Source organism: Octodon degus, unplaced genomic scaffold, assembly GCF_000260255.1.
Source record: "Octodon degus isolate 3935 unplaced genomic scaffold, OctDeg1.0 scaffold00105, whole genome shotgun sequence".
Lineage (NCBI taxonomy): Eukaryota > Metazoa > Chordata > Mammalia > Rodentia > Octodontidae > Octodon > Octodon degus.
The window spans coordinates 6,869,195-6,893,289 of NW_004524681.1; the positions used below are offsets into that span (position 1 = coordinate 6,869,195).

Genomic DNA, 24,095 nt, shown 5'->3' on the forward strand with positions numbered 1-24,095 from the left:
AAAAAATGAGAGAGAGAGAGAGAGAGAGAGAGAGAGAGACAGAGAGAGAGAGAGAGAGAGAGAGAGACAGAGAGAGAACCACTCAAGGCCCAAGGCTCCTGCTCCTTCTCTGGCCACTGTTCAGGTGTCTTCCAGCAATTACTCCCACGATAAGCACCCAGCTTTGCACTTAGCCTCCCGAATGCTGGAAAGCAGGCCAGGACAGCATCCACTACGCTGCCATAGTGGCCGCAGTCCCACCCGGTAGAATTCCACAGCACAAATCAAGCACAGGTACTTGCCTTGCCTAAGTTATTATGTTCTACGGCGATTTCTCGGAAGAAGAAATAGACGTAGTTTCCATACTCTATGCCATGAAGGAAGTGTGGCTCTGAAAGAAAAATTGGAAACTAGTTCTTAAAGGATAACGCAGTTGGCCTCCTAAGACCCTGACTGAGAGGGATGATGACAGACAGAGGTTGTGTAGTTACAGTCAAGGTGGAGGCGTCTAGGGGTCCTAGATATGGGTGAGTTCAGGCTTCAGGGAGGCTAGCTTCTTCACAGCCAGCTAATGGACTATAAAAAGGCCTACACAGAACTGGACTATGCGGAAGGTCTTTGCTTCAACAGATTTACTCATTAACCTATATAACTAGGGAGGAAAAACTCTTATACTGAAAATAAAATGACTCCTGAGTCCTAGAATCTAAAGATAAAAAATGCCTGTGTGCAGGTGTGGGCTAATCTGTCCTCACGGTTAACTCTCCATGGCAGGTGGATGGACGCAGGCAGGGCATCATAGGTTCATTCAGTGAGGACCTGGCAGATAAAGGCAAGGCCTGTCTTTGGGTTTGTGTGGGTGCATAAGCATGTATGAGTGTGTGTGTGCAGGCGTCTGTGTGTGTGCACAGGTGTGTGTGCATGGGTGTTTGTGTGTGTGTGCACCCGTATGTGTGTGCAAGTGTCTGTGTATGCACAGGCATGTGTGTGCATGTATGAGTGTATGCACAGCTGTGTGTGTGCAGAGGTACATGTGTGCACAGGTGTGGGTATGCAGGTATCTGCGTGTGCAGAGATGTATGTGCACAAGCATATGTGTGCATGTATGAGTGTGGGCACAGGTGTATGTGTGTGTGCAAGTGTCTGTACATGCACAGGGGTGTGTGTGTGCACAGGTATATGTGTGTGCACAGGAGCGTGTGTGCATAGGTGTGTGTGAGTGTACTGCAGGTCACCCTGGATAGCTGTCTGGATGAACTTACTTTCCTAATGGCCTACCTCACCTCCTCTTTCCCCAGCAAGGCCCCCACTCACAACCTCAGTGACGTGTGCTCACTGAGGCATACAACAAAGTCACATGCACAGCCTCCTAGGGCCTGGGCCTCGCTCCCCAGGGACCACAGGACATCGCCACTCTCCCAGGGTACCTTTTATCCACTTGGAATCGTATCTGATTGTGCGAAGGGCAGATCCGTCTCCCATGCTTCGGTAAATGACATGATCGCTGGACAAGAAGTCAGCCACCGTGGCAGAGTACAGCTTTCCGTCTGCAACCAAGGCTCCCATTGGTCAGTCACCATAATTACCCTGCAGGGCTCAGCCTAAGCAGCGTGTCATGGCCTCTGTGTCCTGTGCACCTGTGTGACTGGGACCCACATGGATAACCCCACATCTGACGCTCACTCTCAACCCCGAGCAGGCTGGCGCATGGCGCCACCTAATTTTACAGATGAGGGATCTAAGTGTCCAAAGCTAACCAACTTGCTCAGGGTCATCAGCTTAGTTAACAGAACCACGTGTCGGAAGCTTGTCACAGTCACTGCAATCACTTGCTCTCCACTTTGTCTTTTTAATAAAATTGTTTGTAGATTTTAGCCTTTGAAAAGCCTGCCCCAAGAGGCCTTTCCCACTCGTGAGCCTTTCTCTTTCCTGCACATTCTTTCTGAACCTTCATGCGTTACTCCTGTATGTTCATTGTTCTAAAGGTCCTCACCAGCAAAGAGGGCAACGTTGGTCTGCCGAGGATCAAACGGGCATCTCGCCAGGCCACTGATTTCTTCCCCGTCATACTCTAAGGTATTCAGCTACAACAGAAAAATAAATAGATGAAGTCACATCTGTTCAAGGGATCCGATGGAAGGCAATATTGCTTTATTTGTATCGAAATTCTATTTGAAGCATTCCATTTTTATTCTTTTATAGCATAAGAGATAAAACAAATCACTGAGCTCTAGCAGCAAGGATTCAGCTCGAACAGCATACCAGGGAAGGCAAAAAAAAAAAAAAAAAGGCCAGTCGAAAAAGCAAAGTGTAGACGTCTGCTCACCCTGTAGTATCTGCACATCGGATTGAATGCATTGGTGCCGCAAACAAAAACCACCTCATCATTTCTGGGCACAAATACTTTGATGAAGTTGTGGCATTCGTCCTAAAGAAAACACCCATCAGGTTAATGGAGACGTCCCATAAGCCACCCTTAATCCCTGGGTGGGATTAAGCCCAGGAAAGGCCGAGCCGGTGGGCGCCGACCCACAGCGCTTACCTTGTGTTTGCCTTTCATAGCACAGTTTTCTCGGTCCTGCTGTTTTGACCGCCAAGTCAGCCTCTGTACCAACCAAGCAAAGTCAATGTTGAGATTTTGACCTGGGGGGGAGCAGGGTGTGGAGGGGTGGGGCATCGCTCATGCACATGAGCCTGGAGGCTCCAGCCGCTCACCTTGCTCGGGAGGACTTCTGTTTTGGGGATTTCATTCAAGTTTACTGAATAAACTTGATCTCTGTTGAGAAAAAGACAGTAAATCAGATCACGGGAATGCAGAAAGACGGCACGCTGCTGCGTCTTATTTTTACAGATCTGCCTTGATTGTATTTTGCAGATCATCTGGATTTTCTCTGTCTCAAACAAAGCCCACAAAGAGTTCTTTTTCATTAGTGAGATACTTTTATACATCACTGCTGCCAGGGAGCGCAGAAAGCTTCCCTCTCCAGGCAAGGGTCAAGCCGCTACTTGGTATTAGCCCAGGCATATTCCTAATATTTGCTTGAATAATTCAAAGTTTAGAAAGAATAAAGATTTTGTTTCCCCTGCTGCGCTAGGAGAAAAGACCAGTGTGTGATTTGTTGATAGTGAAAATAAGGCAGCGCTGCCGAAGGCTTTAGCTCCGTGCTTGGCTCCTGGTACTCGGCACGGACTCTTCTCGGGAATATTTTGGCTACTTGCAATTCTTGGTCGCAGTCACACATTAGGTTCTCACGAGCTAGGCGCAGTCACGCAAGCACCGCGAGAGAAAAGAATTTTAATCTAACAAACCAACGAGAGGAAAATTACCTGCCAGCAATGTAAAGTGTGTCTCGAATTTTCAACATCAGCTGAAAGTCCAGCCTGTGCTGCGAGTCATTGCCTGAAGGGCGTCCTCTAAAAACCGGATATTGCCTAGAATCTGTGAGAGAAAATGGGCTAAACCATCAGTCAGGATTATGGAACTGAAGAATCAATAGACAGCATTGATTAGCTGTATAGACTACTTGTAGAAGGGTTTTAACTAAATTCCTCTCTTAAGGTCTTGAATATAAATGAATAAAAGATGGTGAACATCAGCAAACGGTCTTTTTCTTTTTACTGAGAATATATAACCTAGTTCTATGGGCTACCTGAGAAAAGCATCTAACAAAACAGTTCTATTTCCTCCAAACATCTGGAGATGATTCCAGATCAATTAATACACAAAACATTTCAAAGATATTTAAAGATCTCTTTGGAAAGGAACATGAAGAGAAGCTCCTTCCTAGGAAAGGACATGGCTTTGGGTGACTTACAGTGGTGGTCAACAGTGTTAAGGGGCTCACTGTCTTCAGGAAAGCTGACCGCCCCGGACTGGGAGACCCTCAGGAGCAGCGCGTAGCCACAGAGCAGGAGGAGCCTCATGGTGGGCCGGGAGGACATCAGAGCAGCCCCACCTCAGGAGTCCCACTTAGCTCTCTGCAACACAGAAGCAGCGTGGAAAGCTCTCTCAGCCAGGGTGGGACTCTTTCCCCACCTGTAACCAGCTCTCTTTGAAACACTTGCTCTTTCCAAAGCTCCTCTTGTACCAGGAAGGCTGGCACTGATGGACCGGGTGTCTCCAAAAGCACAGAAGGAAGATGGCAGAGTGCCTAGTACGGCCAAAGCATCTGGCGGGTGTGCTGACATCATAGGTGAATTTGCCAGAACTTTTGAGATAACTATGTATGTCATCCTAGGAAAATTACCAGGATCACAAACAGCAAGGCTGGCTGTTGACTTGGCAAAAAGATGGGCAAAGTTGGGATGAGAATTTTAATTAAACTCCAATCTGCATCCCTTTCCCCAGTCCTGAACTACATCCAACACAGCTTGCCTCTGCCCCCAGTAAAATGCCCAAGTTATCTGTACGCTATCCAGAGAGCCTCTGGCCCTGTCAGCCCGCCCAGGCTCTTTGCTCAAGCTTGTGCTGAGTTCCCATCCTGACCAAGCCTTGGCTCTAAATTCCCAAGGGGGGAGATTCCAGAAGCTGCACAAGACCACTGTGGGAACAAGGACAGAGTGACCTTGAATCAGGGTGAAAGAGAAGGCAAACAAATGCAATAATGTCAAGATGACCAACCAAGCAAAGCAGGGAGGGCCGAGGCAGCACAGCTGACCCCAGCCACTGGGGACATCGACATTGTTTCGTAAAACCATCTGGACATGAGCCCATACCCTAAGCACGCCCGGCCTGTTAGCTTTATTGAGCTTTAGTGCTGCAGGGAGCCTGAGGGACCACCCAGTCCAACCCCCTCAATTTTTCAGATGAGAAAGCTAAGAGCTAGAAAAATGAAGGGGCTCTGATGGATTTCATGGGGCTCGTGAGGGGAGCACTAGAAGCCAGACTCAATCAGCTGAGTCCCCTCTGTCCAGGGTCTTTCTACAAATTAGATGGAGAAAATAAATGATGGGGCTTTGTCTTTTCAAATACGCAATGTGACAGAAAGGTTTTGGGGGCTTGGATTTATTCATTGTCTTTTGAAATCATATTTCACAGATGAGAAATTGAACATTATAAATATGTACAGTTTATTGCACATCAATCCTTCAATCAGGCTAAAAAAAAGCATTAAGTTGCATAATGTTCACAATAAAAATCTGAAAGAACTTTAAGCACCATCAACTTATTAAAAAAGGAAATTAGGGAACTGCTGGGTCAAGGCGATGGCCATTTTTAGGGAATTGTTAACGTTTCACTTTGCAACAATACCAGCCTTTGCTTAGCCAAAACTGCCACTTCCAGCCCTTGTGCCATACAGTAAAACATTTAGCTTACTGGCAATCCCATAGACTTACGAGTTTTCAGGGAGAACATAAATAACAATAAAGAACTACTTCAGATTCTGGGGGGGATCCAGCCACTCAGCCTAGTACTCACTGTGGTCCTTTCGTCTTAAGACCACACATACAGGTGTATGCACACCTCAGCTAAGCATGATTTCTCTAACTGAAGTAGAAGTCAAGCACACGTGAGCTTTAGAGTCTTAGCTTTGCCAGGAGATGATAATATGGCAATACAATTTTTCTTAATGGGTGATTGGTCCAGTAGCAAGTTAATACGTTAAAATGCCTTTAGCACGGAGGACTGGAGCCTACGATAGCATCATTCTGTGCTCAGGCTGAAAGTGGAGTGTACTTCGAAGCCACCTGGTGTGCAAGGAACTCACCAGCCATCAGCTCATTGCATTGACCTGGGGACATTTCTCCAAGCTTGCTGATAATTAGTTCCCTATCTGCCCTTCTCCTCATGAAGAAGGGGAGCTACCACCCTGGTGTGGCGAGGCTCCTGAGCAAAGACAGTACCTATGTCTGAGCAGAGTGACTTTAAAGGCTGAGCAATTCTCCAAGTGAGGATGCAACAGAAGGAGGGAGAGAAAGGAGAACTCAGAAGAATTAAGCTGTGCTATGTGCACGGATCAGCTTCCCACGATGAAGGCAATCGTTCTGCACTCCAACCATGTACCGATAAAAATAAAAATTTAAAAAGTCTAGACAAGGCCTGGGAAAAATGTCCTAAAACATAAAGGCAATTTGGTTCATTTTTTCCCTCCCAAATGAAATAGTTATTTCAAAACAGTAATGGTTGATACTTAGAATAAACTTCACAATTTGCACCGATGTATCAAATTTGGAAAATGAAGTAAAAACCATCCCTAATCTATGTGCTGCGGTGCATCCTGACCCAAGCCCCACGCTAACTCCTGGCTAGTCTTTCTGTCATATGCACAGGCTCTCAGCCGCTACGAGAGGACGCCTTTCACTGCCTGCCACTTGCTGGAAGCAGCTTCTCCTCACCTGGCTTTCCCACGTGCATTTCATTTTTAAAGTCCTAGAAAGAGAAGCAGCGTCCAAGGGCCACACCTAGCCCTTAGCACTAGACCCTCTGCACCAATCCCAACTCCGTCCTCTGGATGGAAGGTGGCTGCATCTGTCTGCGGGGCAGCAGGAGAAAGATTCAGAACCGCTGTAAAGGAAATGGGGAAAGAGCTGATGAAAATGAAAACACAGCTCTCTGGATCTGCCTCTTCCGGGACCGGTAACTGAATGGCTTCCACCAGGAGGCAGACTCTCCGGAAGGGGAGTTCATCCTAGGCCTGGCTCCGGGCAGCGAAGCGGACTCAGTGCTGACTCGCTGGTGAGCTCTGAGCTCTGAGCTCCCAGCTCAGCTCTCATTTCTGTAACTCACGTATCTGACCCTGTGGAATGTACTTCTCCCCGCACCCGCCCTGCCAACCTAATCTGCCAAAAATAAAGCCCTGCTGCTAACTTCTTCCTGTCCCCACTTTATTAAACAAAACTTTATTAAACAAATTTACTGATTTGCAACGGAAGTTATAAGTGGAAGCATTTTACATTATACATGCATCCAAGTGAGATTGGGGAAGAACAAGCTGGAAATGCCTAGAGCAATGTTTTCTTTTCTTTTCTTTCTTTCTTTCTTTCTTTCTTTCTTTCTTTCTTTCTTTCTTTCTTTCTTCTTTCTTTTTCAGAACCGAGGATTGAACTCAGGCCCTTGTGCTTGCCAGGGAAGCGCTTATTCCACTGAGCCATCTCCCCGGCCCCTACAGCAATGTTTTCAGCAAGGAAATTATTTGTATGCCAAGTTCTCGGACCACAAGTGCCCACTCTAAGGAAGATCCTCAAACTTCCAGGGACTGGAAGACTAGTTCTGTTGAAGGAAGGCAAAGCGTTGGAAATGAACATGGAGCTCGGAGTGAAAAAAAAATGTGAATTCACACTTCCTTCCTTGGGCTGTCTATCTGCAGCCTCTGAACCTTGTTGACGTTCACCTACTTTCTGTAAGACTCAGTTTCCCCAAGTGCAGGATGGGAGTAGCTGTCCTTACCACCTCAGCATCTTCTTACTAGTCAATGACATAACATAAACTAGATAAAGCATTTAACCCAGAATCCTGCCCACCATTAATCTCTAGTGCCTCTCAGTAAAGAGCACTAGGACTCCCTGCCAGGTCTCCCTGGCACTGCGCAGTGAGGAAGCTTTAAGAAGCAACTTTCACTCTTTCGTCTTGTACAACTGTTTGCAAAGCGGTTCATGTACACTGTCATAACAATGACGAGGGGCTTGCGAGAGGACAAGGTATAGTTTCGTGCATGTAGGAGAAAAACTCTGGGAGGAACAACTTGCCATATGCAAGGTTACGGTAAAGGGCACTCCTAGGAGGTTAGGTTAGTCCTTCCAATTAAAATAGACATAGCTTTCCTTTCCTTTTCTTTCTTTTCTTTTCATATTTTATTTTTTAAAAAACTTTGTTTTTTTTTTTTTAATTTCTTTTTACTTATTTGGTCCTGCGTGTTGCTACACAGCTAAGATTCACAGGGATCTTCTTTCCTCCTCTCTCAGACACCCCAGTGATGGGAATGCACCACCACGCCTGGGTTTGGTAGCTGGCATGGCATGCGGTGCTGGGGATTGAACCTTGGTCCTTATGCTTGCTGGGCAGGTGCTTAGATGGCCGCATTATCTACCCAGCGCCCCTCCCTCTTTTGTATTTTATTCTTCTATATATTCCTGCTGTTAAATTTTAAATTTTAAAAAGAAGGAGAGAAATTCTTAAAAGGAGTTCAAAGGCTTCAGGGCCGGGATCCTTGGGAGATGGGTGGTCAAAGAGGGTGAGCCCCACACCCAGCCCTAGATGGCATCTTATGGATTTGCTGTTAGGCAAAGTTTATATGTCAGCATGCAGCTACAAGAAAAAGTTACAACTGAGGCAGTAGTCTCGAGCTTAGGACCCCCCAGGAGTCCTATGAGTAAGTTGAGGAGGCTCAGTTGGACCTCTGAAAGGTGGACGCTTGAGGGAAACCACGATGCCGAGTGAGCCTGACAGAAACCCGGCCCAATCTCCATCCAGCTGGGCTCCACACGGATGGAGCCATTTTCACCTGCTTTTGCCGCCTGGTAAGATAGATAAGGCGGGACATGTCCAGAGAAAGACACACCGTCCGGATAGCAACTTCTAAATGCAATACACAACACCCAACAGCAAGTGCTGAACATCCCAGCACTAAGAGAAAGGAAAAGCAGACAACAGGCCGAGGCCAGGGTTACCAAGTCCAGGCCAGGGTAGCCAGAAATGTGTTTTAAAAGGAACTGTTTTTATTTCATCTAAAAAAAAAATTGATAAGGTGGAAGATGTTGCTAATGAGCTGGAATCCACTGAAAAGAATGAAATAGAAATTCCACAACTAGAAATATAATGACTGAAGGTTCCTAGTAATGTATTTAGCAACACGTTGGTCTTCTCTCCAAAGACCAGTGCACTGCCAAAAAGATAATCTGAAGTTATTACAGAGCAACATGGACAGCTAAAAGATTGGAAAAACAATCAGAAAGCAAGAGCTCCGTGCCTACATCCACCTATCTACTTCTGTCTATCTGGACACACAGTGATACCTGGGGCAGGAGCTTCATCCTACCACTTAGGAAATCCATTCCCTAATTCTGTTTGCAGGCGCGCATTAAGTGTGTACTAGGTGATCAGAATCACGGAACAAATTCTAGGACTAGAATTATGGTAGGAATTAAGTTCATGCACCAAGGTACTACTGTAAATAGAGAGACAGACAGAAAGATAGACAGGCAGAGGATAGACAACATCTATGAAAAGACCTAACCTATTACAATCCATAACAGTGAAGATAGAAAAATGGGCAGAAGAAACATTTGACAAGATACATCCTTTTTCAAACTAGACAAAAGAGCACAGCCATCTATTCATGAAACTCTAAGGACTTCTAAATGCTAAGCAAATGACACATGGGCATCGTAATTAACATGCTGAAAACAAAGACAACTTTAAAAGACATTAAACTCTAAAAGACACAGTGCCTTCCCAAGGGGAGGAGTGCTCCTGATAGCTGACTTATCCACAGAAGCCTTGGAAGACAGTGTAATGGAGAGCCAGGTTTCTCATACGCTGAGAAAAAAAATCCATGCCCAGCCTAGAATTTTGTAACCAAGGAAAATATGTTTTATAATTAAAAATAAAAAATAAACTTTAGATAAATAAACACTTAAGAGAGATTTATGGCTAGTACATTCAACCCAAAACCTTCAGCATGGAAATTTACTTGAGAATTCAGTTCAAGTTGCTTTTATGGTTATAGGACAGCGTTGCCAAGTTTGACATCAATGATGCCCTGAGCAGGGGCAATACACAGTTGCATAGTCTCTGGTCAGGGTTACCAAGTCTAGGCTGGGGTACCCAGAAGCATATTTTTAAAAGAACTGTTTTTATTTTATCTAAAAAAAAAAAAAAAAAAAAGGTCAAGATGGAAGATTTTACTAGTGAGCTGGAATCCAACAAAAATAATGACATAGAAATCTGACTAGAAATACAATGACTAAGGCTTCCGAGTAGATGCATTTAGCAACATGTTGGTCTTCTCTCCAAAGACTAGTACACTGACAAACAGCTAACCTTTAGTTATTACAGAGAAACACAGACAGCTAAAAGATTAGGAAAAAAAAAAAAACCAACCCAGAAAGCAAGGTATCTATATCTTTATCCCTATCTACCTACCCGAAGGTCATAGTCTATCAGAGAAAGCGCAAGGCAGCATTAGAGCAGACTGACCTCATCGCTGGCACAGAGAACCCAGGGACAGCAGGCTGGCTACGAGCTCCTGTGGAGACGGCACTTCCCGGGGGCACTTGTTGAGACTCTCACATTCCAGCTGAGTGTGGACTTGGTTCCTTCCAGCTTCCCCATGACCCTTCCAGCCCTCCGGCCCCCATAATCTTACAAAATAGCCTCTGCTACCCTGAGGTTCTCCCGCTCCTCTCTATTATTTGATAGCTTCTTAGCCACCTTTTCTGGCCCCCTCCAAGACTTCCAACGCTGCAACTCGTAGTTAACTCTGGCACCTCACTTGGAAAATCCTAGTAAGATCCTTCCTTAAACGCAGCGTAGAGTCGTTTATAGGAAAATGGATGCCCCTTAAATCCATAATTTGAAGTGAAGTAAATCAGACATACAAACTTAAATATCCTATGGTTTCTCTTATTTGAGAAATTTAAAAGTACAGAAATACGAACCCACACATGATGGGGCTGTAATCCTGTCTTGCTGTGGAGCGGCTCTGGAGTGCAGGTAGTGCAAGAGTGACCGTCCTATCAGGCTGCAGGGGACAGCCCTACGGGGGAATACAGGCTGCCCAGATGGGATGGCATGTGTGGACTTTTAGTGGTTCAAGTGGGCAGGAAAGCATTAAAGAGCAGACTAAAAGACAGAAACAGGAAACAGGGAGCTGGGTCTTCTGCAAATGGGACTAAGAGGTGGGAAATCAGAAAAAGAGAGAGGGAAGGAGAGGGGCACGGAGAGAATTAAGGTGGGCCACGTGTCCCATGATCATGCACATTGTTACTGAAAACGTTACTAATAATAATAGTCATCAAAGTCATAATAAAGACAAGCACTGGCTGTAATCTCCTGTCACCCCACCATTTCTGCCCACTTTCATAATGACTGTGAGTACTTTTCCTTAGACCTCTTGTCTAGTAACTCTCCTTTCTTCTTTCTCCAAACTCTTTCCTCCAACCCTGACATTCCTTTTCCATCTAAGACAGGCAGTCAATGGTCAAGAACTTCTGCAGTACGTGCCTGCGCTTCAGACTCTGTCACCCTGGACCTCCTTGCCAGACTTCCTGGCAAAGCTCTTGTCTTGGGTGACCCCTGCCATTCCTCCTCTGCTCCTGCCTGGCCCCTGCGCACTAGTGAAGACAACCGCTGTCCAAGGCTGCCTTAGCTACTGTTTCTGCGCTGAGGACCAACCCCCAACCCCCGCAGCTCAGAGAAGGAAAGCTTAGCTTTGGCTCACGGTTTGTAGAAGTTTCCAGGCACTGTGTGCTGGCGGAGATGCAGTGGGTGGAATGGCAGAGGAGAACGCGCTCATGGCCAGGTGGACAGGAAGCAGCGAGTGAGACCAGAGGAGGAAGGCAGCAGGGAGATGGAGCCTTCCTGGCCACACCCATGTGACCACCGCCGCCAGCTGGGCTTGGCCTCCCCATCACACTGAGCCATCAGCTCTTCAGGCGACTGATGAATATCTCAGCCCCATGATCTACGCACCTCCCCACAGCCAGCCCCGGAGCCACGAAGCTATAAACCCTATCAGAGGCCATCTGGCAGCAAAACAAACAGAATTTTTGGTCACCGACTACAAATAGCGCCATGAAAGCCCATGAAGAGTCTGGGTCTCCCTACTAAATCTGCTCATGCTCTGCTACGTTTAAGCCTTTCGGACTTTTGAGGTCTTGGTGTGCTTTATCTCCACAAGAGACACCACGCAAGCATCCCTCCTCCCACGCAAGCATCCCTCCTCCCATGCAAGCATCCCTCCTCCCACACAAGCATCCCTCCTCCCACCTAAGCATATATATAGAAGCTAACAGCCTTCAGAAAGCATTAAAGATAGGCCAAGGCAAAGCAGAAATCAGTAGAAGCAGTAATATCGCTTCTCTAAGTCCTCCACTTTAGGGTGTGATTTGATCTAATAGTTTTTTGAACTTTTTATTTTTCTGTAATATGAACCCTGATGTTTAAAGTCAGATGTATGCGGTTTACTTTTGTCTCTTAATTGTTTTTCTCCAAGTTCAGCAATTTTTAAGATTATCTGTGATCTGGATATATATTCATGCATACACACAAACATACAGCTGTTAAAAGAACTGTTCAGCATATGGAGATCAATAAATGGAGTACATCGCATCAGCAGAGCGAAGGATAAACATCAAGTGACCATCTCAGTGGATGAAGACAAACCCTTTGGCTAAGTCCAAAGCCCATTCATGGTAAAAGCCTGCAGCAAGTTGGACGAGATGGCCTTTCTCTCAATCTCAGGAAAGCCACCTATGGCAAGCAAACAGCCAGCATCACACTAAATGGTTATAAACTGAAGATTTTCACTCTAGAATCAAGAATAAGACTAGGTTGTCTACTGTCACCACTCCTATTCAATAAAATTGTGGAAAACCCCAAGCAGAGCAATCAGACAGGAGAGAGAAATAAAAGAAGTCAGGATGGGAAATGAAGAAGCTAAATTATCATTTGCAGATAATATGATACTCTACATAGAAGAGCCTAAAAACTCCACCCAAAACTTCTAGATTTAATAATCAGATAAAGTAGAGTAGCTGGATATGAAGTCAACACTAAAAAATCAATAGCCTTCCTGTGCACAAATAGCAAACTTACCGAGAGAAAATCTAGGGCAACATCACCTCTCCCAATAGCATCCAAACAAATGAAATATATAGGAAGCAACTGAACGAAGGAGGTAAAAGATCTCTACTTTGAAAACTACAGTACTCTGAAAGTACTGGAGATTGAAGAGGATATTACAAGATGAAAGATAGTGCTTGCTCCTGGATAGGAAGAACCAACATACTGGAAGTGTCCATGCTCCCAAAATTGCTGTACAGATTTAATGCAATCCCAACCAAAATACCATTGGCATACCTCAGACAAAAGACTAATATCTAGAATATATGAAGAGCTGAAAAAAAAATCACACTCTCCAAATTTAAAGACCCAATCCAAAAATGGGCATTTGAAAAGAATAGACATTTCTCAGAAAAAGAAGTACAAAAGACAAGTAAATATATGAAAAAAATGCTCAACATCATGGATTGTTCAAAACATGCAAATTAAAACTCTGCTGAGATTCCATCTCACTCCTTAAAGAAAAGACCACTGCCAAGCGAGCAAATAGTAACAAATGCTGGGGGGGGGGGTTCGCTGTGGGGAGGAAGGAGCCCTTCTCTGCTGTTGGTGGGAGTATAGTCTGATGCAACATCTGTGGAAATCAGTGTGGAGATTCCTCAGAAACTAGGATTAGCAGTCGCATCTGACACAGCTCTTTCCCTTCTGGGTGTTTTCCCAGAAGAATCAAAAGCATCATACTACAGCGGAATATGCTCACCCATGTTTGCAGTGGTACAGTCCCTAATAGCTAAATCTTGGAAACAGCCCAAATGACCATCAACCAATTAATGGATAAAAAGATGTGTGTGTGTGTGTGTGTGTGTGTGTGTGTGTGTGTGTGTGTTTATATAATGGGCACTACTCAGTCATAAAGAAAGACAAAGTTGAGACATTTACAGCTACATGGATGGACCTTGAAACCATAATCATAAGTGAAATGAACTGGACACACATTTGAATATGACATTATTTCTCTGGTGTGAGAAACTAAAACTCTCAATAAGATCATAAATGTACAATAGACATTGTGAAGTAGAAAGAAACTCTCGAAAAGGAAAAGCGAACTAGGGAGCAAGAGGGAAAAGGAAGGAAGGGAAGGAAAAAAATGAGGGAAGAAGAAAAAAATAGAAACCAAGCTTCATGAAAGGGAAAAGGAAAGAGGTTTGAAAAGAAAGGATGGGAAGGGAGAAAAGAGGAAACAGGGTACGTCATGGATAGATGCAAACGCCATATGATGAAAGTGGTCATCCTAGAGACCTAAATTGTACTGACAGTCTTAAATTAAAAAATATACAAAGTGTTAAAATGGAAAGGAAGTTCCTCAAAAGCTCAGGTCCAAAGGCTGTATTTGGCTGATTGTGCTACAGCTCCTGCCCCACCATTTTCAGTGTACATCATAAGCAATAAACAGGACGTAGTTCAAAGAACAAAAAAGAAACTAAGTGAGTACGTTGCCCAGTCTGGGATCAAACTCGAGATCCTCTGGCCTTAGTCTCCTAGAGCAGGAATTACAGGCATGCACCAGCATCCCTGGCTCTTAGAACATAGTTCTCATTGCATCTACAAAGTGAAAGAGGCACAAGCAAGGCAGACCAAGAGGGGAGAATAAGGCTATAAAGGAAAGCAAAGCAAAAGAGCGTCTTAAAATCTGTGACCAGTTGCTCGTGTCTCCCACCAGGGAGAAATCTGGTGAGCTGGGGCTGGGAAATGTCCACAGCTCTTACGTGCCCAGACAGCCATCGTCTAGGGAGGAGCCAGAACACAGGGACACAAGAACTTCCAATCCCCCTTCTTCCTACCCCAAAATGCAGCAGCTCTTCCCTGTGTTCTTCTTAATGTTCTCATGAATAGCAAGACGTTGCTATTGCTTCTCTCTCCCTGGGATATGAAGTAAGCTTTAGTCAACAGAATACTGTCCACCAGCATGCATGTTGTCTATGCCGCGTCCTCCCCCAAACAGGACACCAGCTCCTGCGGCCCCATTGCCCAGCCACCACAGATCGCTTTACTTCCACCCAGGCATGTAAGAGCCTTTTACACCCTCTGTGACCATTTCCTCTCCTCCCACTCTTGCGCTTCCTGTGTTCTGACGCTTCTGTAGACGATGGCTGTCTGGTCACCTAAGAGCTGTGGACATTTCCCAGCCCCAGCTCACCAGATTTCTCCCTGGTGGGAGACACGAGCAACTGGTCACAGATTTTAAGACGCTTCTTTTGCTTTGCTTTCCTTTATAACCTTATTCTCCCCTCTTGGTCCGCCTTGTTTGTGCCTCTTTCACTTTCTAGATGCAACGAGAATTGCATTCTAAGAGCCAGGGATGTTGGTGCATGCCTGTAATTCCTGCTCTAGGAGACTAAGGCCAGAGGATCTCGAGTTTGATCCTTGTCTGGGCAATGTACCCACTTAGCAAGACCCTGACTTCAAATAAAGAAACAAAAAGGACCAAGGGATATAGTCAGTGCAAAGGCCCTGGGTCAATCACTAGCATCAACCCAACCCAACCCAACCCAACAAATCTCAGAATATAGATCTGGTCTTGTCATTGCACAGATCCCCAATTACTATTGTTCTTAGTATAAAGCCCCAGCCTTTTGCACGTGGCCCTGAGGCTTTCCATGCTCTCAGGCTGGCCTCCTTCTCCAGTCCACCCTAAGCCTCTGTCCCTGTGATTTGTTTCTACCATTCCCACTTGGGTTTGGGTACGCAGATATTTCCTGCCTCCAAGTCCTGCTCTTGCCTCTGGAAAGCCCCTCTCATGCCCTTCCACAGCGCGATGACTCCTCCTATGTTGGCAGGGTGCAGGGAGCCCTCTTCTCGGTCCTTGGAGTCAAGGGTGTGCCATAGTTGTCAATGCCTGAGATGCTGTAAATGGTCCGTGAGCAAAGGGACAAACCAAGAAACTGATCATGCATCCTGAATGCTGCCACCCTCCTGAATCTCTCAGGGTGAGATTGACATCTCAGGCTCCTAAGTGAGACTTACGCACAAAATGATTAAGCCAAGGACAGAGGGCAGGGTCTCCGGAAGATGGGTGCTGGGTCTTATTCCCAGAGAGCCCTGCACACTCATCATGAATGCTCTGGACTAAAGGGAGAAGAGAGCAGCTCTACCGCAGAAGCCTACAGAGCCGTCTGCTCTGGGGTCCATGAGGTTCCGGGGCCCTCGAGTTGCAGTGAGTAGCAGTCAATCGCCCGACACTGCCACACGATACACGGGGAGCAGCTGCAGGGGCAGAGGGACTGCGACTCCTTGGAGCCTACAAGGCACAGAAGGCTGAGGCTGCAGGTCGATGACAAAAGGGAGACCTGGGCCTACAGAGAATTCGCTGGTCGGGATCACAAGCAGTGTGCGCTTACTCTGTGTAAGACTGGATTTTAACCTGCGATCAAGGTCAGGACTTCATCAGAATCATGACAAGCATGCCACCAGCATAATCTTTGGAATACAGGGAGACAATATACGTTGAGCCTTAAGGAAAGCTGGCCTGCCTCTTCCCTCCCTCCCTCCCTCCTTCTGTGTTCTTTACTTTTAGGACCAAGGATGAACCGAGGGCCTCACGCAGGCCAGGTAAGCAGCTGCCACTGAGCTGTATCCCCAGCCCCAAGTCCTTGCTTCATCCTTCAGATTCTACACGTGGTGAGAAGCTGGGCTACGAACCATCCCTAAGTATGTACAGGTTCCAGAGGAGCTGGAAGAAGAGTTGGGCCAGGGCCCTCTGGGCCCTTCTGACCAGAATGGACAGCAGCTTGTCTCTGGCTCACCAAGTGGCCCTGACTGGCGAGGTGTCCTAGATAGGACGAATCTCTTCTTTCAGCCCAACCCTGTCTCTGCCATCTCCTCTGCTATACACAGGCTTGGAGACCAGGCGCTAGGAATGAACAAACACCTCCTCCTCCCTTCCTGGACCAGGAAGAAATGGCTGAAAGGTCCCTGACTCTGAGACCCTTTCTCCTTCTGGGAACTTGAGTGCCCAGGTGAGAGGTGAGAGGAAGCAGCGACCAGCCCTGCTCTGTGAAGGATGCTTGATAATTAATCACCTCAAACTTTGCCCCATGGCCCAGGGAGGAAATGACGAAAGCAGGTCTCTGACTCACCTTCCAGACAGCTGTAGCCCCGCTAGCACGTCAGAGTCTAGGGACTCAGCACCCCGAAGGCTAGATCGGGGACTCTCCCCTACTGACACCAGGATGTCAGGGTTCACAGGCTCGGCCCAGAGGGCTAAGGGCTTGGCTTGAGCTCCTTAATATATGTAATAAATAAATATGGAGGGAATACTCTAAAAAATAGGAACGATTTTTGTCCTCAGGAGTCTGGGCTCTCTTCCTGAGGGCCAGAGCAAGGGTTCCTATCTCCCCCACCACCTGGGGCGACGGTGAGGCAACACACACAAGCTGCCCCTGTGCAAACAAGCTTCTCGTGATGCCCTTCAAATCAAGCTTCCCCCTGAGCCTGGGGTGGATCCGTCACCTTCTCTCCTGGCCGGGCTTCTCTGAGGAAGGCTGCCTCTATGTTCTCTCTCTGCATTGTACTTTGAACCGCACCTCAGCCTAGTTGGCTTCTACCTCGCTGCCTATTGGCTGCATCCCAGGAAGCCGTCATCTGCACCTTGCTGGGTGTCCTGGTGCTGCATCACTGTGCTGGTGGCTCCACCCAGTGTGGACGGGCCACTGCTGGCTTCCACGTTCCTCCCCACCCCCAAGCTACTCCTCGCAGCAACCTCCTCACGTGCATCTGAGCACGCCTGCCTCCACCGCGGTTCTTCTGGCTCATCCCTGGGCCTCTGGAGTTTCACTGAGTTCATGCTGACCTTCTGCACCACAACCATTATGTGCATGCAGGTCACACACGTCCAGCGCAGACCACAGTCCTGAGCTCCACATCTAGCTGCCCAGCTCTCTACCAGATGCAACTGAAATTTAACAGGTCTCAAACTCAATTTAAGGCACTTTGCCTCAGCTTCTTCTCCTTCTCCTAAATTCCCTGCAGAGCACAAGTCCATGACAGGCAGCGAGGGTAGAAGCCAACTAGGCTGAGGTGTGGTTCAAAATACAATGCAGAGAGAGAACTTAGAGGCAGCCGGCTCAGTTTTCTCCTCAGAGAAACCAGCCAGAGAGAGGGTGATGGATCCACCTCAGGCGCAGGGGGAAGCTTGATTTGAAGGGCGGTATGAGAAGCTTGTGTGTGCAGGGACAGCAGGGTTACATCAGGGTCATATTGTCCCAGCAGGTAGGGGAGACAGGAGCCTTTGCTCTAGCCTTGGGAGGAGATCCCAGACTCCTGAGGACAGACACGTTCCTATACTTTTATAGGATTTCTTCTCGTATTTATTTATTGTATACATTAAGGAACTCAAGCCAAGCCCTTAGCCCTCTGGGCCGAGCCTGTGAACCCTGACATCCTGGTGTCAGTAGGGGAGAGTCCCCGATCTAGCCTTCGGGGTGATGAGTCTCTAGACTCTGACGTGCCAGCGGGGCTACAGCTGTCTGGAAGGTGAGTCAGAGACCTGCTTTTTTCATTTCCTCCCTGGGCCATGGGGGCAGTGCTGGGTTCAAATCCAGACAACACCACCTATTGGTCCTGCGATGGTGCCATGTTACTTAGCTTCTCAAAGCCTTGAGTTTTCTTGCCTAAAATTAAGAGGATAGTATTAACGTTGTACAGTAATCTAATGTGATCAGGGATGTAATCTGTGTAGCCAAATTCCTTATACCTGCTAAAATCCTAATAGCTACCACCACTATTATGATCATCATTGATATTATTCACATCCTATGTGGTCCCTGAAGTCTAAAATCTGGGAGGCTCTTGACCACTCCATCACCAGGGTCCACTCTGTTGGGTGCATCGGATTCGACTCTGATCCTGTTATTCTGTTCTCTATTGTTCTAGAATCTCCTTTTGGCTGGCTTCTGCTCTCCCAGACTACCAGTTCATTTTCCACAAAGATGACAGAATCTTGCCAAAGCACCAGCAGTGCCACATCGCTTTGCCTCACGCCAAGGCCTACACATAAAGTCTGAACTCATCTCCGAGCTTTGTGGTCTGACTTTTGGCAGCTCCTGTCTCACTGACCGACCGTCCTTGACCCCAAAGTGTTGCCTTCTGCACACATCATTCTTCCCAGCCCGGAAACTGCCCTCCACCAGCGTGGTGCTTCACTGCCTTCACCTTTTGCCTCCTTTTCAGACCCCAAATCCCTCTGCTCCAGCCCCATGGAGAAGCCCCGCTAAGGTGGTGAACCAGGCCCTGGTACCACATAAACATCACTATTATAGAACATACTATTTTGTATAAATGTTACCTATGCTTATATTTCTCCTATTAGAAGTGAAAATAATATTTAATCAACAGCTGTTTGCACTCAGTATCACTGAGAGATGGGGCTGCTGGAGGGCAGAATGGCCACTATCCACAGTACTAGGCATAGGGCCTGGCACGTGGGAGGCTGGCAGTAAATATTTAAACTCTGGAGGCAGAGACAAGCTCACGAGAGAGAAAGGGCCATGACAGACTCAGTAGTGGCATGCGCCCCACCAGCATGGCCCCCGGTCAGAGTAGGCCATCAATCTCATGTGGTTTTGGTACACAATGGGCACCAACTCCCAGGCCACAAGTTTCAGCACAGCAAAACCAGGAGTTTCTCCAGAGCGGGCTTCAGACACCTCTTTCACACCTGCTCATCTCTGCCCCACAGCTCTCTGGCCCAGGGAGGGTGTGCAGCACAACAGGAGCCTGCGTGACTTTGGAGGCTTTCTCCCCAGCTGAATTTTCCACTCCTTTTGCGGCTTTCCCAGGACAAAGGGGAAGAAAGCAGAGCTGCTCCTGGGAGTAGAGAGCAGGGTGAATGGGCTAGTAGACAACAAGACTATTTGATTCCTCATGATTGGCCCACAAACGCAGACTAACCTCAGCCTATCTAAGAGCTGGCTTATGCCTCAGACTTTGCAAAGGAAATTTTCCCCCCTTTGGTGGATGGTCTCTTATCTGCTGTAACATAAGTTGCGCTAAAGCATAACTTAAGCCTGAAATCAGCATAAAAACATTTATTAGATTGCTTATTTTTGGAATTGGTTCTGACTAAACAGGAAAAAAATGAAGAGAAAGTGGCAGTAGATGTTGAGAGAGAAAAGGGCAGGTGATGAGGTACGGAAGCCTGTTGTGCTCATTAATGCCCTGCTTTCAAAATCAATATCTTCTTAAGAGTTGGATCAATGTTGCTTATTGTAATTGCATTTGATGTGCGCAAGAAAGCTGGCCCCTTAAATTTTGTGAAAATTAAAGCAGCTCTTAGGCAAAGTTCTCCCTGTAACCTGGGTTTCCTTAAAGCAAACACCCACTGAAGTCTGAATCGCTAATGCTGCTGGACACATATTAATAATTCAGAGAGGAATTGAACTGAAAAAGGATTAGGCAGGAAGGGACAGGACACAGGATCTAACTTGTCTCTGCCAAATGATAAGCACATCTGTTCAAGGATCATAGAATTCGACCTCTGATCAGACTTGTTGTCCCTTGTGTGGAGCAGCATCGCAGGCGGGACTTGCCGGGAGGGTCTGTCTGTCTGCACTGACTCCATCAGATAACATGACATATCTGAAGCTCCATTGTTCTAGAAACCATCTTATTCATATTTTTTGTGGTACTGAAGATTGAATCCAGGGCTGACTTACATATACCCTAGTCCTTGTTGTTTATTTGAGACGAACTCCCAGCTGGGCTTAACCTTGTGGTCCTCCTGCCTCCACCTCCCTGAGGGAGGCAATAATCCTCACTGCAAGAGAAACTAGCCAAAGAACCAAATGAGAAGACAGCTCTCATGTCTACGCAGAAGCTAACTGCTATCCAGGAAAGGAACAAAACAAATCATCTTTCTGAGAGATCAAGAGGAGTCCAAGCTTTGCAAACATAGGAAGCACAAGGATCTTTTACAACTGAACAAGGACAGTAGATTGCTGCGGCAGCCATGCTCAATGGCACCACCCTTCTTCAGGGAGGACTGAAGAGTTTCCAAGGATAACTGATACTGAGAGAGACTAGAAGCTTCTTCCCTTGTTTTCTCTCTGGAGCATGTGGTCCCAGGCCACCCAGGGCTGCTCCCTGGGGCATCTGGGACACAAAGACATCTAGGCAAAGGAAGGGCTAGGGGCTCCCAGGGCCAACCTGGACGCCAGTGAATCTCGCCTGCTTTTGGATCATGGGCTTCTACCATCTGACCTGCCGGGGCTGCCATCTGGCCTGCCTGTGACATTCTGTTCAGGATAATAGGCCCTGGGCCGATGCCTGGTTTTGCTGTCTGGGCCAGGGTGACAGAAGAAGCACACGTTTGTTCTAATACCGCCAATGCAGCCACCCTGCAGCTGTCGCTTTCAGTATCACCGCAGTGCCTTTCTGGGTTTTCAAAGACCACAACTACGACACAGGCAAGGAAGCACCCAGGTGGTGCTGTGACCGCTCTTCTCGTGGGATCATGGTGGAGAACAAGCAGAAAAATGAAGGGACATGGGCACCAAGACTAGTGAAGCCAGTGTGCGACTCAGAGCCGGGTGACGGATGGTCTCCTCCTTGCCAACAGCGGCAGGAATCCACTCAATCTTAAGGCCTCACATCTTCCCCTGGATGTTCTGAAAATCACCTTCCAGAGGTTCCTGGGAGATGCCGCAATCTGAAACAGTTGTTGCAAAGTATGCAGAAGGGTTCAAATTCTAAGAACCCAGAAAAAGGACAGTGATTCGATTTTGTTCTTTCTTTTTTTAAAGAAAACTTTTAAAGGACAAGAATTCCTGATCCAAGTCCTTTGGTTTTCAGTTGCCAAAAGGATGGCCTTTGTATCTACTTCTGTATTGGAAAATGGGCAACAGCCACTTGTCCGCAGCAGAACAGGACTAACTCTTCAGAAGAATCTCAAGTATGACCGTGATCAGTACTTCATGAGGGAGTTCTGACTTGTTTTTAAAAATGCGTCATCTGAGTGAAGGAGACATTCAGTTCTGGACTAGTATTTCGACTGCCTGTGAGTTCCTGATTATTTCAAAGTAAGTATTTTTTTAAAAATGGATTTTGTTCTATGGAGGGAAGTGAAGTCCATGGCGAGACGGGTTCAGCCTGGTAGTTCTCAACTAAAATTGAGGAATGAGGGTCAGGAGGTCTTTCTGGCCAGCAGAGTTGTGAGCGGGCCCATGATTTTTCTGGGCCGTGTATCTGTAGACTGTGAGCTTTTGGTAGGACTGAGTTCACAGAGGCAAAACGAGACGTTAGACAAACCTGCACAAGTCCTTAGAATCTCAGCTGCTAATTTTGCTAAACCAACAGAACAAAAGCACGTATGAGCAAAGCTTCATTCCCCAATGAGGCACAAAGAACATGGGCTCTGGGGCTTGGCCGGGGTAGGAATAACAGCCTTGCTATGAAGTGGCTATTGGTCCCCGGATGCATCTGTTAACCTCTGTCTTGGTCACCTTCTCATCAGTGGGATACAGCACCTAACACCCACAATTTAAAGGAGAAAAGGTCTGTGCTGGCTCAGAGTTTGTAGAGGTTTCAGTCCACGCTCAGCTGGCTCTAAGGCAAGGTGGCCTAACTGAGGAAAAGAATGCCTATGGTACAGGGGCTGGAAAGCAAGAGGGTGAAGGAGAAGAAAGTGAGGAGGGAGATGCGCCTTCCACGCCACACGCACAGCCATCTGCTTTTAACCTGACTGGTCTCTTGGAGGCAGGTCAGCTGCACTCCCTGTAATCCAAGCATCTCTCAAAAGCCCCCAACTCTGAGCTCATGATAATTTTTTTGTGGGGGAAACATTAAATTATAAACCATAACATATCCCCCTCAAAGACTTAGCTGCATCTCTGTATGGAAAATGCATTCAGTCCATCTCTAAGAGTTGCCTAAGTTCTAACAGCTTCAGCACTGCTGAAAAGTTCAAGTTCAAAGTCTCCTCTGAGATGTAAGGCAAACTCTTAGCTGTCGGTCCCTGTAAATGTCATAAAGAAGTCAAACACTGCCAACATACAGTAGAAAGAATCAACAGTCCTCTTATAAAAAGAAGAAGAGACAGAAATCAGTGTGGTCAAAACAAGAGTGAAACTCAGCAGGGCAAACACTAAATCTTGTCTCATCTCCAGCACCCAGGGCAAAGTCTGGCAAGATATAAACCCTAAAGGGCTTGTGTGGTCAAACCCCCATAGCGCTGTCAGTAGTCATAGTTCCCATGGCTTCTCCCAGACACTAAAGGCTTCTCTGACTTTCTGGGGTTTCCGCTGCATTTTCAGCTTCACTGTTAAAGGCTCCTGCGCTGCCCTCACAGGGGCACGATGCCTCCCATGAATTCTTCTGAAATCTGGATGGAAGCCTCTATGACATCACCACTTGCATATTCTTTGTGGCGATAAGCCAGCTCCCTTGTATCATGGCTGCAGAGGCTGCTGAGTGCTTGGATGGCTGAGTACTGTAAACCACATCCTGGGGAACGAACTCCCTAGGTGGGTACTGTTTTGGAGCACAGAGCCACGGAGCTCTCTTCTCAAAGCAGTCCTTCGCTTTTGTAATCTTGAACCCAAGAAAGGTGGGGCCTCGCTCTTTCTCCTTGTGCCCTCAAAACACTCTCCTGTTACTCTGATTCAAGTTGCTTCACTTCTTTTTAATGATAGTCTTTTCAGCAACAAATCTGTCCTCTGATCCTTCTTTGTAAGTGTTCTCACTCTGAGATTTTGACTTTTAGCGTGGGCTTTTCGATCCTTATCTTCAGTATAAAACTGGCTAAAACCCCCTCACAGTGCGCATGGCACAGCCCAACCCGGGGCTGCCTGGGAGTTTCCTTCACCATACTCATTCACTCGCTGTCACTAATCTCTGTAACCAGGAAATCCTCAGGCTATGGAAAAAATGTTCCTTATCATGTGTATTTCTATCAGCGTTCTGGCCTTTTGGGTTCTGGCCGCAATCTCCCATGTAGCTTACCTGACAGCGCTGTAGGCCTGTTTTTCTATCTGGGTTCTCCAAACCTTTCCTAATTCTTCCCCCAGTGCAGTTCCAAAGGCTCCTAAGCCTCACAGCAGTGACGCCACTCTTGGTACTAAACTCTGCGTATGAACTTCTTCATCCCTGGGCTGCAGGACCTGACGTAAAGGGGAAAGCATTTACGTTGGCTCACAGTTTATAAAGGCTTCAGGCCACAGGTGGTGGCTCCAGGGCAGGGAGGCATGGCAGACGGCATAGCAAGGGAAAGTGTGGTTGTGGCCTGGTGTTCATAAGGGGGGAGAGAGGGACGGGGATAAGAGAGGAGAGGAGAGGGGAGGAGAGGAGAGGGGAGGAGAGGACAGGGGAGGAGAAGAGAGGGGAGGAGAGGAGAGGGGAGGGG

The 24,095-nt window shown here is 47.0% G+C and overlaps 1 protein-coding gene across 15 annotated transcripts in view; it reads right to left on the reverse strand.

The window, feature by feature from the left end:
• Sema6d (semaphorin 6D) overlaps positions 1-24,095 on the reverse strand; it is a 60,205-nt gene that overhangs the window by 9,756 nt on the left and 26,354 nt on the right. For 13 of the 15 annotated variants that reach the window (XM_023724027.1, XM_023724033.1, XM_023724031.1 and 10 more), the window contains exons 2-9: positions 3,795-3,957; positions 3,307-3,418; positions 2,695-2,755; positions 2,522-2,584; positions 2,306-2,407; positions 1,973-2,063; positions 1,407-1,526; positions 282-370 (exon numbers count right to left, since the gene is read on the reverse strand). In XM_023724027.1, the coding sequence (XP_023579795.1) occupies positions 282-370; positions 1,407-1,526; positions 1,973-2,063; positions 2,306-2,407; positions 2,522-2,584; positions 2,695-2,755; positions 3,307-3,418; positions 3,795-3,921 (765 nt within the window). In that variant the 5' untranslated portion in view covers positions 3,922-3,957. Of the gene's footprint in view, positions 1-281; positions 371-1,406; positions 1,527-1,972; positions 2,064-2,305; positions 2,408-2,521; positions 2,585-2,694; positions 2,756-3,306; positions 3,419-3,794; positions 3,958-11,357; positions 11,378-24,095 lie in introns of those variants that run through there. The other 2 variants (XM_023724030.1, XM_023724034.1) reach the window with 2 other exon arrangements.